This window comes from Eurosta solidaginis, chromosome 2 (assembly GCF_040869045.1).
Source record: "Eurosta solidaginis isolate ZX-2024a chromosome 2, ASM4086904v1, whole genome shotgun sequence".
Taxonomy (NCBI): domain Eukaryota; kingdom Metazoa; phylum Arthropoda; class Insecta; order Diptera; family Tephritidae; genus Eurosta; species Eurosta solidaginis.
The window spans coordinates 44,169,299-44,182,357 of NC_090320.1; the positions used below are offsets into that span (position 1 = coordinate 44,169,299).

At 33.5% G+C, this 13,059-nt stretch overlaps 1 protein-coding gene across 3 annotated transcripts in view; it reads left to right on the forward strand.

Moving 5' to 3' along the window:
* Positions 1 to 13,059, forward strand: part of Trp1 (translocation protein 1) — a 48,351-nt gene that overhangs the window by 33,296 nt on the left and 1,996 nt on the right. For all 3 annotated transcript variants that reach the window (XM_067765179.1, XM_067765177.1, XM_067765178.1), the window contains exons 2-3: positions 2,852 to 3,700; positions 3,763 to 4,070. In XM_067765179.1, coding sequence (XP_067621280.1) covers positions 2,852 to 3,700; positions 3,763 to 4,070 — 1,157 coding nt within the window. The remainder of the gene's footprint in view (positions 1 to 2,851; positions 3,701 to 3,762; positions 4,071 to 13,059) is intronic.

Sequence of the window (13,059 nt, forward strand, 5' to 3'; positions counted from 1 at the left end):
ATTTTTTATGTGTCTTGTCATTTAAAGTATGCAATAACAATTTTCTGGTTTAGAAGCGTTGATTTTAGGTCAATTTACATAAGCGGCATTCCATGCCACTTTTGTCTACCAATGAATTTTACATAACCAATTGCGCTAGAATTTGAAAATCTTTTTGTATTCCTCCAAAAAGGTTTCGTTGATAATTTTCCCAATTTTTCTTCTAGCCTAATACCGTTTTCATACCGAAACTTAATCGAATCACAATTCTATTTAATGAAATAATTAAGTATCCCTTTTCACACAGGACCTTTTGCTTAATTAAGCGAACATCTGTCAGTAGCCCCAAAAAAAAAAATTTCATTTTTACAAAAAATAGTTTAAAGGGAAAGCAGCCGTTTCCTTCCTAACTATAAATACAATCAAAATAAAATGCATACGCAACTACCCATAGATGTTGCATCTAAACAAATATGTACCTAATTTCGAAAAAGCCATATTATCTTTTGCAGCAAATGCAGCGAAAATTAAATTTTGAATTTTTCGTGTTTTTCTATTTTTTGTAAATTATTGAAAATAATTACAATAAAAATCGAAGCACCAAGCAAAGCCGACTGGATTTTTCACTCGATTAGGCATTCAATAAAGCACTTATGAGATAATTAAGAATTTGTATTTTGTATGGAAGATTGAGTTCAATTATGGCTTTAATGTAGAAAACTTGCCTAATTATTTCATTAAGCCTCTGTGTGAAATTGGCATAACGCAATATATAAATTATTGAAAATTTCATTACTTTTTTTAACATATAGTTGGAACAGGTTCTGCCTTACCAGAGAATTCGAAGAGAATATGAACCGGCGTTTCATACTCCAGCTGACAAAGGCGAGATATTTGTGAATCAAATCGATTTTATTTACTTAAATTATATCGAAGACTACAGTGTCTCGTATACTACCCAGTGAGTGTATATACTTAGGTCCACTCTGCTTAGATTAATGAGTGTGACTGATACACTCATTGCTGGGAGTATAAACAATTTGGGCTGCCATTGCATTGGGCATTCAATTGGCGGCTGAACAGCTTTATGTCCCAGTTACTTATGATTTTCCTGGTGTGTACATTTGTGAGTCCACTGTTCATTACCTTTATGTCCTTGATACCCGGTAGCCCATCCTAACAAAATCTTGTTTCTGGCTCCCAGATCATTTAGGACTTCAATGCATTCGTCGAATAACTTACAAGTAATTATGCTAGACAGTAAGGCAAGTATGTCAGACAGTAAGACTGACATATTGAGGATACCCCTCGAGGATAAACCTCTTTGTAGATACAATATTCGAGCCTTTAAAACTTGTTTACAAGAAACAAAGTAATCACAAAGGTACAACAGACAAACACACAACAACAAATAAACACAAAACAATTAACGCACCAAAACAACAAACCCACAAAGAAGGTCAAACTACTAAAATTACGGACTTTTACCTGCCTCAGTCAGCCACACAAATCGATCAGTAAAAACCACCCTCGGTTCTGAATGAACACACAGCACATACACATAGCTAAATATACACAAGCATCAATTTTTGACAATACCTGCTCATGTACCTACGAACTATAAATACAGGACAAACGACAACAACAGATCAGAACGAAAATCGACACTGATGATGGCACAACGCCGAAACCGGTTTGTCTCGAAAACAAATTTGACAAGGGATGACGGAAAATCGTTCCAATATACATCATTTATCCACCATGTCGGAAAATCAACAAAACAAAATAACTCTTTGTAGACATTCTCTACCTCAAAGTTCTATTGTATTGATTTTTGCCTGCAAAATAGTAGAGTAGCATCCCATTGGTATCGATTTCTTGAAGTTCGGTTCATAGATGCTAGTTCCCGTTTTTTCGTCCTCCAATTGTAATTTATTATTGAACCAGACCTCTGATTCAGCGTCGGCTTATGGGTTTCCTGTTTCCCAAAGAATTCTGGCTACAAGGGAAAGGTCGAAATTTCGTGACATTCATCACGCAGCTGCAATACACCATATAACTGTCACTACTCTCACAGTAAGCAGGGGCATATGTAATATTGTAGATTTTGCAAAAAAACTTGTTATCTTCTTCCACTCTTCAGAGAAAAAAGTTTCTCAAATATTAAGCTAGACAAAGAGATACCGAATACGAATTTCAAGCAAATCGCCGCATAAAATAGATTTTTTAATAGCGGTCGGTCCCTGGTGCCCTTCCCGTAAGGAAAAGTTTCTCTAATATTTAGTAAGTCAACGAAGTACCTCAGTATCACATTTCAAGGAAATCGCACCATAAATTATTTTTATATCGAATAGGTTGATCCCAGTCATTTAGGAGGAGCTCATTCACAACAAGTTACAGAAGAAATATCATCATATATGCTATTTCTAATTGCTGTTTTCCCTGGGTCCCTTTTTTTGCTCTTATTTGGAATCCAAATCTATAAATACAGTTTTGGTTGTAAATATGGAGATTCGGGATATTAGCGAGCTTTGGGAAATTTTGGTCGTAGTGCTTTTGTTTAGCTATATTTTGTTAAAATAATTTTTTAAAAATAAACGATTGTGAGCACACAAAGAAATCTATTTGTACTATGGCACTATTGTGAATATTTGCACTGCATTACTGGCAGTTGCTATTATACGCTAGGTGGCAGCGCAAGCTGTAATTTTAATTGATTTATAGAACAGCTGATTTCTGTTGATACTTGATAAGAGATTTTTATATTGGTTGCGCAAGATGCGCACGGGTCCGGCTCGTATATATTAAAAAGATACCACAATTCTTGAATTTTATTTTTATATCTGCTTTTCCCACTTACTCTCACCCACAGGAATACACCGAACCCGGAGAACAGGATGCGGAAAAGCCTACAAAAGAGGAATGCAAGGTCGCCAAATGGATGAAAAATAATGTAAAAACAAAGAAAACAAAATTCCTCAGCCACAATGTAGAATATTTCTCATCGGGTAAGGCCATTGATGCCCTATTGAAATCAAAATTTGCCAGTGGCACTGATGCGCTCTTCACCACGCGTGAACAAGTTATTGAATTCTTGGATTCTATGTTGGAGCATAAATTTTTCCATCGAGCTAAAAAAGTGCCCGTTTCTTTAGAAGAGATGCGTGGTGGTGGTGGCAGTGCAGCACCTGGTGCTGCATTCAGCAGCGGCAAATCAACGAAAACCAAAATTGATAAGGATGAAAAGAAGGACACTGAAGCTGAAGCCGAAGCTAGCGCTAGTGGTGGTAATGGTGTTAGCGGCGATGGTAATATTAGTGCAGGTGCTGCTGGCAACAGTAGTGGCGAAAAGAAAGAGAAACGTAAACGCAAAATTAAATTGGATATGCATCCAGAGCAGGTATTTGTTGATGGGTCCGAGGCATATGTGTGGATTTACGATCCCATACCGTTACACTATTGGATTTATGGTTTAATTTTATTGTTGGGCGCTATTGTAATATGCTTGTTCCCGCTATGGCCACCAATGTTACGTAAAGGTGTCTATTATCTGTCAGTGGCGGCGGCTGGTTTCTTGGTCGTCATATTGGTTCTAACAATAATACGATTGATTGTATTTACAATCGTATGGGCGTTGTCGTATGGTAATGTGCATTTCTGGCTATTGCCAAATCTAACCGAAGACGTGGGCTTCTTTGCATCATTTTGGCCATTGTATGAAGTAAGTGCAATTAAAATTTTTTTGTTTGCTTAAACCTTCAATTAACTTATTTATAATTACAGAGCAAATATGTGACCGATGATAATGACAAATCGAAATCATCTGGTGAAAAGCGTTCTAAATATAAATCGAAGAAGAACAAAGAGAAAGAAAGTGATGGCGAAGATGATACGGCACCTGACGCGATACCACTGGAACCGGAAAAGATTGAAGAAATTAAAGAACATGATGCTGAAATTGAATTGCGCCATCGCAAGCAGCCGTGCGCTACACTAAGCAAGGCAGACGCTCAAGACAGCGCCAGCTGCGTTGGTGGTGGCGGCGGCGGTGATACTAGCGCAGCGACTAATGCTCAGTCGGACGCTAAAGGGTGAGCTTTGGTCTTTTTTGTTATGGGGTTAATCATGGCGCTAATTGCTTTTTTTATGTAAAATGGGCAAAAGCTATTATATTTCATTTAATAAAAAATCCTGTCGCTTTTATGCCCTCAATTTCATTTAAGCATTACGTTTATTTTGATTTTCTCGCATGCGTTTTGGTGCTTACATACATATCTTAGTTTTGTATAACAAATCGTATTACATGTCGATTTAATATTTTTTTATTTTTTTAACTAAATGCATCTATTTATAACAATTACTAAATTTGACACAGATAATACTTTAATTTTAAATATATACGCATATTGATCATATTAAAAATAAATCGTTTTTTAAAAAATATATTGAATTTACGTATGCCTGCCAAGCAGGCTGCGTTGTACCATTTCCAGCGTGCACATGTGTTTTGTAATAAGATCATTGTCTGTTTGACTGGATTTTTATTTAAATTTTAATTTTATAACACAGGGATTGTAACAAAAGTTCGCAACACAGACCACATCACTGTGGTTTAACCCAGTTGAGACAGCACGCTTACTAGATATTTCGTTGGCAGGTCTTAATCACACTACGTGGCAGAGTTGTAAAATTGTGCAATCATTTGAAATTTTAAATCATTGATCTAAGAATGCTTGCTCTTCATTCATTCATTCCTTGTTAAAGAATGTGGCTTAAAAGTTAAACCATTCTTCATTCAGTAGTGGAAAAAAAGAATGCACTCCTGAACTCATTCGAAGAAAGAATGAAGTAATTGAATGAAACACAAACATTTTTCAACACAGAATAAGCATTCTAATGAATGCAGCCTTTGCTGAGTGTGCACACACTTTTCTAGTACCAATCAGTTATGAAAAAGGTCGTACATTCACAAAACCCGCTCAAATATCACATGGTTGCATTTAATTAAAGCCACTTCAAAATATCTACACAAAAATTTAATTATTGTCCGTAATGACCAGTTCTTTTTCGATATTTAAATGGTAATAAAGCACAAAAAATTTAACTGGAAAAGTATTATTGAAATTTTTCTAAAAATTTAATAATAAAAAAAAAAATCAAATGACAAAAATTTCAACATCCCTGTTCCGAAAATTGCCATCGTTCTAAGTAAGTGTTGCCAATGTGGCATATAAAAGGCTTGCATGAAAAAGTACTAATCTACATTTGAACGTCCTCAATTGTTGATTAAACAATTGAAAGTTATATATTATAAAAGCTCTTAAGTTCCTTCATATATTCTTCCTAGCGGTTTATGATCAAATACTGTATCTATACTGGTTTGTGAGTTTGCAAATTGCAATAGATTTGTAATTACAGTCATTTAAAGCAGGCTCTATAGGTAGTTGTAGCTTTTTTGATAGCAAATAAAATTAACTTTGAATACAAATCTGCTGAAGTAAGATAGAATTCAACCTACAAATGTCATGCAAATAGGCAGAGAGACTAATGGTCCTTCTCAATCACTCGGGTCCTATATTTATATTCCGCCAAACACTGTCAAAACATCAGTTGTAAAAAATTCTAGTCCGATGGAGCCATTCAATCTCTTTGTGGGGAGGGAAATTAATATTCTCTGAAGAGTTCCTTCTAATGAAACAATTTTTTTTTGTGGCACATATGAAGGAAAACTGGGAAGGTGACTCAGGTGAATAGAAAAAGCCTGAATCGCTGTAGGACGATGCCATAGATTAGACATATATTTATCGAAATTCTTGGAATTAGGAAGCTCCAACGAAATCGCCGATAGGCCTATGTACTTTGAGGTATTTAAATTTAAATGACTTAAACTCAAGCATCTGTTTTTGTTATATTATCGACAAAAAATATCCGCAATTTTCTCTATTGGGTCAATGCACAATGTGTTCATTTACAAAATCCATTTTACTACAATAGCAAAGTAAGTAGGACATATAGAACCATTTTGACATATAGCAAGAAAGCAATAGACTGTCTTTGCGAAGTTCAAGAGAAACTGAAAAGAAAGACACATTTACTGGCATATTGCGATGATTTAAGGCAACTGCAATTTCACCGTGTGATTTGCGGTTCGAATCTCGGTGAAACCTTTTATAACATTCGAAATTTAATGATGATGATTATGTGGATGTTTTCGAAATGTTAAAATCGCAGTATGCCAGTAAATGTTTCTTTCTTTTCAAAAATAATGATTGAATATTCAATTATTATAAGCCGGTGTTAAGCTCATGAATTCTTAAATATTATTTCTATTCTTAAATATTATTTCTTCTTTTTTGCACTTAACTCCTAAATTGATTTAACATATTTGAGGGCAATGAAAGTATACAAAAAAATAACCTAGGGGAAAAAGTATGTAGTACTGAATGGAAAAAAAGTGTGCATTCATTTCAAGTTTACATTCATTAAAGATTGGGAATGGTTCCTACATTCACACTCTATATTGAATTATATTTTACCATTCAATAACACACACACTTTAGCTTTGAGTATTTTGAGCCACTCAGGAATGGAGATTTATAATATGCAAGCAAAAAATCACAAGTTTTTAAAAGAATGCTGAGAGAATGCACACTCAGTTGAGTCAATCTTTTTAAAGCTCTGCTACGTGGCCGTATCGACTAGGTACGGCGAGGTACAGCTACTTTAACAACAACAATTAAATAGTTATGAAAAGGTCGACTGAAATCTTTAGCTTATTATATGACTGGTTCCAAGATTAGCGCTAGAAATGATTGCCCAAGCAATGAGCTTGATTGTCTTAACTGTGTACTCAACTGGAATACATATAGATGAGTTTTACGAATTTGAAATAAAGATTCTAAGGTGCACTGTGCTCAACTTTCCGTAACAAATTCGAAATTGGCAATCAGTCGTCTCTGGAATAATGGTGAAGTGCATTCAAGACAATGACAATTATGGAGAAAATTTAAAAAAACAAGAAGGCTTAGAAGAAATACAGAGTTTTTTCTTCTCGTAAGCTCATCGCTCTCAACGGAAACTAGCACATATAAAATTCCCATGGAAGACTAATTAACCATGCGTTGTGTCCCCACATGTTAACAGCCATCTTTTCAATTCTAATGTCGAACCTACGCAACCTACAGCAGTACAACCCCGTCGAAACTGCTAGCTTCCTTGAACTCCCGTTAGAGGACTTGATGACAATCTGCTACTACAACAACAACATGACAATCTGTTAGTGATCGCACTGTTAATACAACCACAACAACATTAAGGACGTAACACATTTCTCTGTTCTCCAGCAAAGCTTATACAGTTCGTCGTTCGCGCCGAAGATTTACACACACAAAAAGTTATAGTGACCTCATATACCTAACGCATTAGAGACGTCATAATTTTGAACCACAGGCAAATCGTCTTGTTTAACTAACGACTGTTCCACCGTGATTAGGTTACTTGGATGTAAAGTGTTTTGTCAAAAAAAGGACTTACGTTAAAAATTTCTATAACATCTGCTTTAACTGCAAAATTGTTCCGAAATAATGTTTGGCAAATATACCCGAAATTGTCCAAAAAGTAATCTCGAAATGATCACAGAATAATAGAATATATATTGTGACGAATATTAGCAACACTAAGGGATACTTTCATTTCTAAGCCGATACTAAGCAGTCATTTGTATGTACATACACAAATCAATCATTATGTCTACACATATATACACATAAGCAGCGGAGAGATACGCACCAACACATGCATATATATGAGATACTCACAAAAGTATGCAATCATCATTACTCACATATACACGGGCATATGGCTATGCGAGAGGCTATAAACTACAGATACACACGCGACGCGTATAGCTGGTAACCAAGCAGAAAATTCTAGCAGAAGAAACGCCTAGAAGTATGCGAACGACACAGCAGAGAGTATAAAAGGAGCGAAAGCTGAGTAGGCAGTAATCAGTTTGATTTAAGCACGCTATTGGTTGTGAAGTTTAGTGTTATTGTGAAGTACTTTCAAAGTAGTCTAATAAATACCATTTTTGCATTATTGAATATTGGAGTTATATATTCAACAGTTTAGCGATTCCGAAGTGAGCAGAAGATTTGGAATAAGCGGAATTTCCCGAAATTCTTTACAATATATAATAGGATACTCTGAAGTAACTCTAAAATACTGAATATTATATAGAATTTTCGAATGATACCAACACTAAAGTTAATACGGAGTAATCCCGAAAAGATAATGCAGCGAATTGATCTTCAATTTTGAAATGGCTATGAAAACTATTCCGAAACGGTTTTGCAAATAATCCAAAGTAGACCGTTTCAGACCCCAAAAATAATGTAAAATAATCTTGACGCTATCTTCCAAAATACTTTCGAAATGGTAGAGATAGTGATCCCAGAATAATTTCAAAATAATATCTAAAACAAACTGAAGTGCTTTTACAAATAGCTGATGTCGAAGATACTCTCGAGATAATCCAAAAGCAAACTTAATCCGGAATATTATTCCAACATGGCATTTCCCTAAATCATTGCAAAGCAGCCTCAAAGTTATAGTTCTTAGGATTTTCAACTTGGATACCTATACTCTAATGAATTCAGGGCAATATCGAAATCAAAATGTCCTGAAACGATCATTAGTTTTAAAGTGCTAATGAACATTATTCCGAAACGGTTCAGCAAAACAGAATATCAAAATTGTAAAAGATATATTTCTGACACTATAACGAAATTATTCAGAATTACTTCTCAAATAATCCTGAACTCAAATGTGTTGTCACGAAATCTTCTGGGACCATTCTCCCGGTATTTCAACGGGCATCTCATCGACAGGTCCAACCACCGCAACCATCTAGATTTATAGCCCGAAAGGACCTGTTACTCATTCACCCGGCCTTTTTAAGTAATGTTGATGCTATTGAAAGGTGATTACAAATAAAAAAAGGCGTACCATGTTAAGTCACATTATTAATACTTTTGTACCTTTATGACAATGATTCTATGATAAAAGACTAATCCTGGAGAGTCTTATATGTTATGAACTAGCCAAAGCCCTTATTAAATATCACTTTGAAGAAATGAATGGCTTTGTTATGACTGGTTTTAGTTTATTCGCATTTTTTCGAAATTGATTTTTGTCTGCCTTTGTGAATACCCATAACATTTATTTGCTACTAATCATTATTTATCATTTGCAGAGCTTATATATTTATACGCTTCACGGTAACTTTAATTATACCGTAATTAATAATTTATTGTTAAATAACTTATTGTGCTGTCATACACAATTTTTTCGTCATTGTTTAATAGTCTGCCATCTGCACAGTTTTGCATTGTCAATTTTATTGCATTTTACATATTATCGGTAAAGGGGTAAAAAGATGTACATATTTAAAAAAAATCGTATTAAAAATCGTTTAATTTATAGATAACGCACATAAGCATATACAAGTTAAAAAATTAAAAAATTTCAAATTTGAAGAAAACATTAAATTTAAAAAGTTAAAAAATTTACAAACAGCATGAAAAAGTAAATGATAACTAAAAATCTAAAGAAAATTATGGGATAAAAAAAATTATATTAATAAAAAAAATTAATTTAATATTAATAAAAAATTTTACTTTGTAAATAAACAAAATAATTCTCAAAATATAAAAATTAAAAAAACTGCTGATATGATATAAATTTAAAAGAAGACCAGACATGTAAAATTAAAAAACTTTAAGCGAAAAATAAAAAACAAAAATAATAAAAAAATTATAATTGCAAAAATAAAAGTTAGAAATAATTTCAAAAATTAAAAAAAGGATGTATGAAATAAAACAATAAAAAATAGTAAGCAAATTAAGAAATTATTAAAAAAAAATTTATTACAAAAAAAAGCAACATATAAAAAGAAAACAAAAAATTTAAACAAAAAGCCGTTAATGTATTTAAAACTAAACAACTAATGACTAAAAAATTAATATTAAAAATAAAAATATTAAGTAAAAATTGTATAATAAAAGTAAGAAAATTTAAAATAGCGTATTATAATTCGGAAAAAAAATTATGAAAAAAAAAACAAAAAAAAAAAAAAACAAAAAGTAAAAAAATCAATTATACATTAAACAAAATTAAATAAAAAAGAAAACGCATTAAATAAAAAAAAAATAAACAAAAAATTAATAATGCAATTTAAAATTAACAATAAAATGACTGAAAAGCTAAAAATTGGAGGAAAATAATGTTTGTTGAAAATATAAAAATAAATGTAAGAAAATATAAAATAAAGAAGATTAGAACCAAAAAAAAAAAGGGAAAAAATTTGAAAAAAATTAAATGTAAACAAAATAGAAAAGTAGAAACAAAATAAAAAGTAAGTAAAGCTAAAAAAATTTAAATAAAGAAAAAAATTAGATTAAAATTAAAAAAAGAATGTGTTATGAAATATAATTATTGTCGGAATCGGTTTTGAACCCAATACATATTATTGCATTATATTTCTTCTTAGTCTATAAATCTAAATAAAATACATATCTACTTTTAAATAAAAAATTTAAATATAAAATATTTTATTAAAAAAAGATAAACATGTAATTAAGTAAAAGAAAAAAAAATATAAACACAAATTAATAAAAGCAATAAAATTTAAAGTAGTCTACAAAATAAAATTTACTAAATAAAAAAAAAAAATCAATTAAAAAACTAAAAATATGAAATTACAAGCAAAAGAAATAAAAAATAAAAGGAAAAAAAATAATAAAAAGTAAAAAAATAATAAAAAGTAAAATAATAATAAAAATTAAAAAAAAAAAATAAGAATTAAGATTAAAAAAATTAAAATAAAAAAATTAAATGAAATGTGAAAAAAGAACTAAAACAAAGTAAGACAATTTAAAAGAAATAACAAAAATAAAAAAGGAAGAAAAAGTAATAAAGACTAATTTAAAAAAATAACACTAATTATTAATAAAAAAAAATTAGGGGTGATATGGCATGAATTGAATTATATTTCCATTTGGTCTATCTTATTTGAACGGAAAACAAAAATTTCACAATATAAGGACAGGAATATTTATTGGTTTCAAATCTTATTCGGACAAAAACTTTAATTTATACACCCTGAATTTGAAACGCTGGATATAAATACAAACGAAAAAAAAGAAATATGGTAATGAAAACAAGTAAGGAAGGCTAAGTTCGGGTGTAACCGAACATAACATACTCAGTTGAGAGCTATGGAGACAAAATAAGGAAAATCAATCTGGGGTAACCCTGGAATGTGGTTGTATAACATGTGTATCAAATGAAAGGTATTAAAGAGTATTTTAAGAGAGAGTAGGCCATAGTTCTATGGATGAACGCCATTTAGGGATATCGCCATAAAGGTGGACCAGGGGTGACTCTAGAATATGTTTGTACGATATGAGTATCAAATGAAAGCTGTTAATGAGTATTTTGAAAAGGAGTGATCCTTAGTTACATAGGTGGACGCCGTTTCGAGATATCGCCATAAAGGTGGACCAGGGGTGTCTCTAGAATGTGTTTGTACGATATGGGAATCAAATGAAAGGTGTTACTGAGCATTTTAAGAGGGAGTGGGCATTAGGTCTATAGGTGGACGCCTTTTCGAGATATCGCCATTAGGGTGGGCCAGGGGTGACTCTAGAATGTTTGTACGGTATGGGTATCAAACGAAAGGTGTTACTGAGCATTTTAAGAGGGAGTGGGCATGAGGTCTATAGGTGGACGCCTTTTCGAGATATCTTCATTAGGGTGGGCCAGGGGTGACTCTAGAATGTGTTTGTACGATATGTGCATCAAACGAAAGGTGTTACTGAGCATTTTAAGAGGGAGTGGGCATTAGGTCTATAGGTGGACGCCCTTTCGAGATATCGCCATTAGGGTGGGCCAGGGGTGACTCTAGAATGTTTGTACGATATGGGTATCAAACGAAAGGTGTTACCGAGCATTTTAAGAGGGAGTGGGCATTAGGTCTATAGGTGGACGCCTTTTCGAGATATCGCCATTAGGGTGGGCCAGGGGTGACTCTAGAATGTGTTTGTACGATATGGGTATCAAATGAAAGGTGGTAAGGAGTATTTTAAAAGGGAGTAATCCTTAGTTCTATAGGTGGACGCCTTTTCGAGATATCGCCATAAAGGTGGACCAAGGGTGACTCTAGAATGTTTGTACGATATGGGTATCAAACGAAAGGTGTTACTGAGCATTTTAAGAGGGAGTGGGCATTAGGTCTATAGGTGGACGCCTTTTCGAGATATCGCCATTAGGGTGGGCCAGGGTGACTCTAGAATGTGTTTGTACGATATGGGTATAAAATGAAAGGTGGTAATGAGTATTTTAAAAGGGAGTAATCCTTAGTTCTATAGGTGGACGCCTTTTCGAAATATCGCCATAAAGGTGGACCAAGGGTGACTCTAGAATGTTTGTACGGTATGGGTATCAAACGAAAGGTGTTACTGAGCATTTTAAGAGGGAGTGGGCATTAGGTCTATAGGTGGACGCCTTTTCGAGATATCGCCATTTGGGTGGGACAGGGGTGACTCTAGAATGTTTGTACGATATGGGTATCAAAGGAAAGGTGTTACTGAGCATTTTAAGAGGGAGCGGACATTAGGTCTATAGGTGGACGCCTTTTCGAGATATCGCCATTAGAGTGGGCCAGGGGTGACTCTAGAATGTTTGTACGATATGGGTATCAAACGAAAGGTGTTACTGAGCATTTTAAGAGGGTGTGGACATTAGGTCTATAGGTGGACGCCTTTTCGAGATATCGCCATTAGGGTGGGCCAGGGTGACTCTAGAATGTGTTTGTACGATATGGGTATCAAATGAAAGGTGGTAATGAGTATTTTAAAAGGGAGTAATCCTTAGTTCTATAGGTGGACGCCTTTTCGAAATATCGCCATTAGGGTGGGCCAGGTGTGACTCTAGAATGTTTGTACGATATGGGTATCAAACGAAAGGTGTTGCTGAGCATTTTAAGAGGGAGTGGGCATTAGGTCTATAGGTGGACGCTTT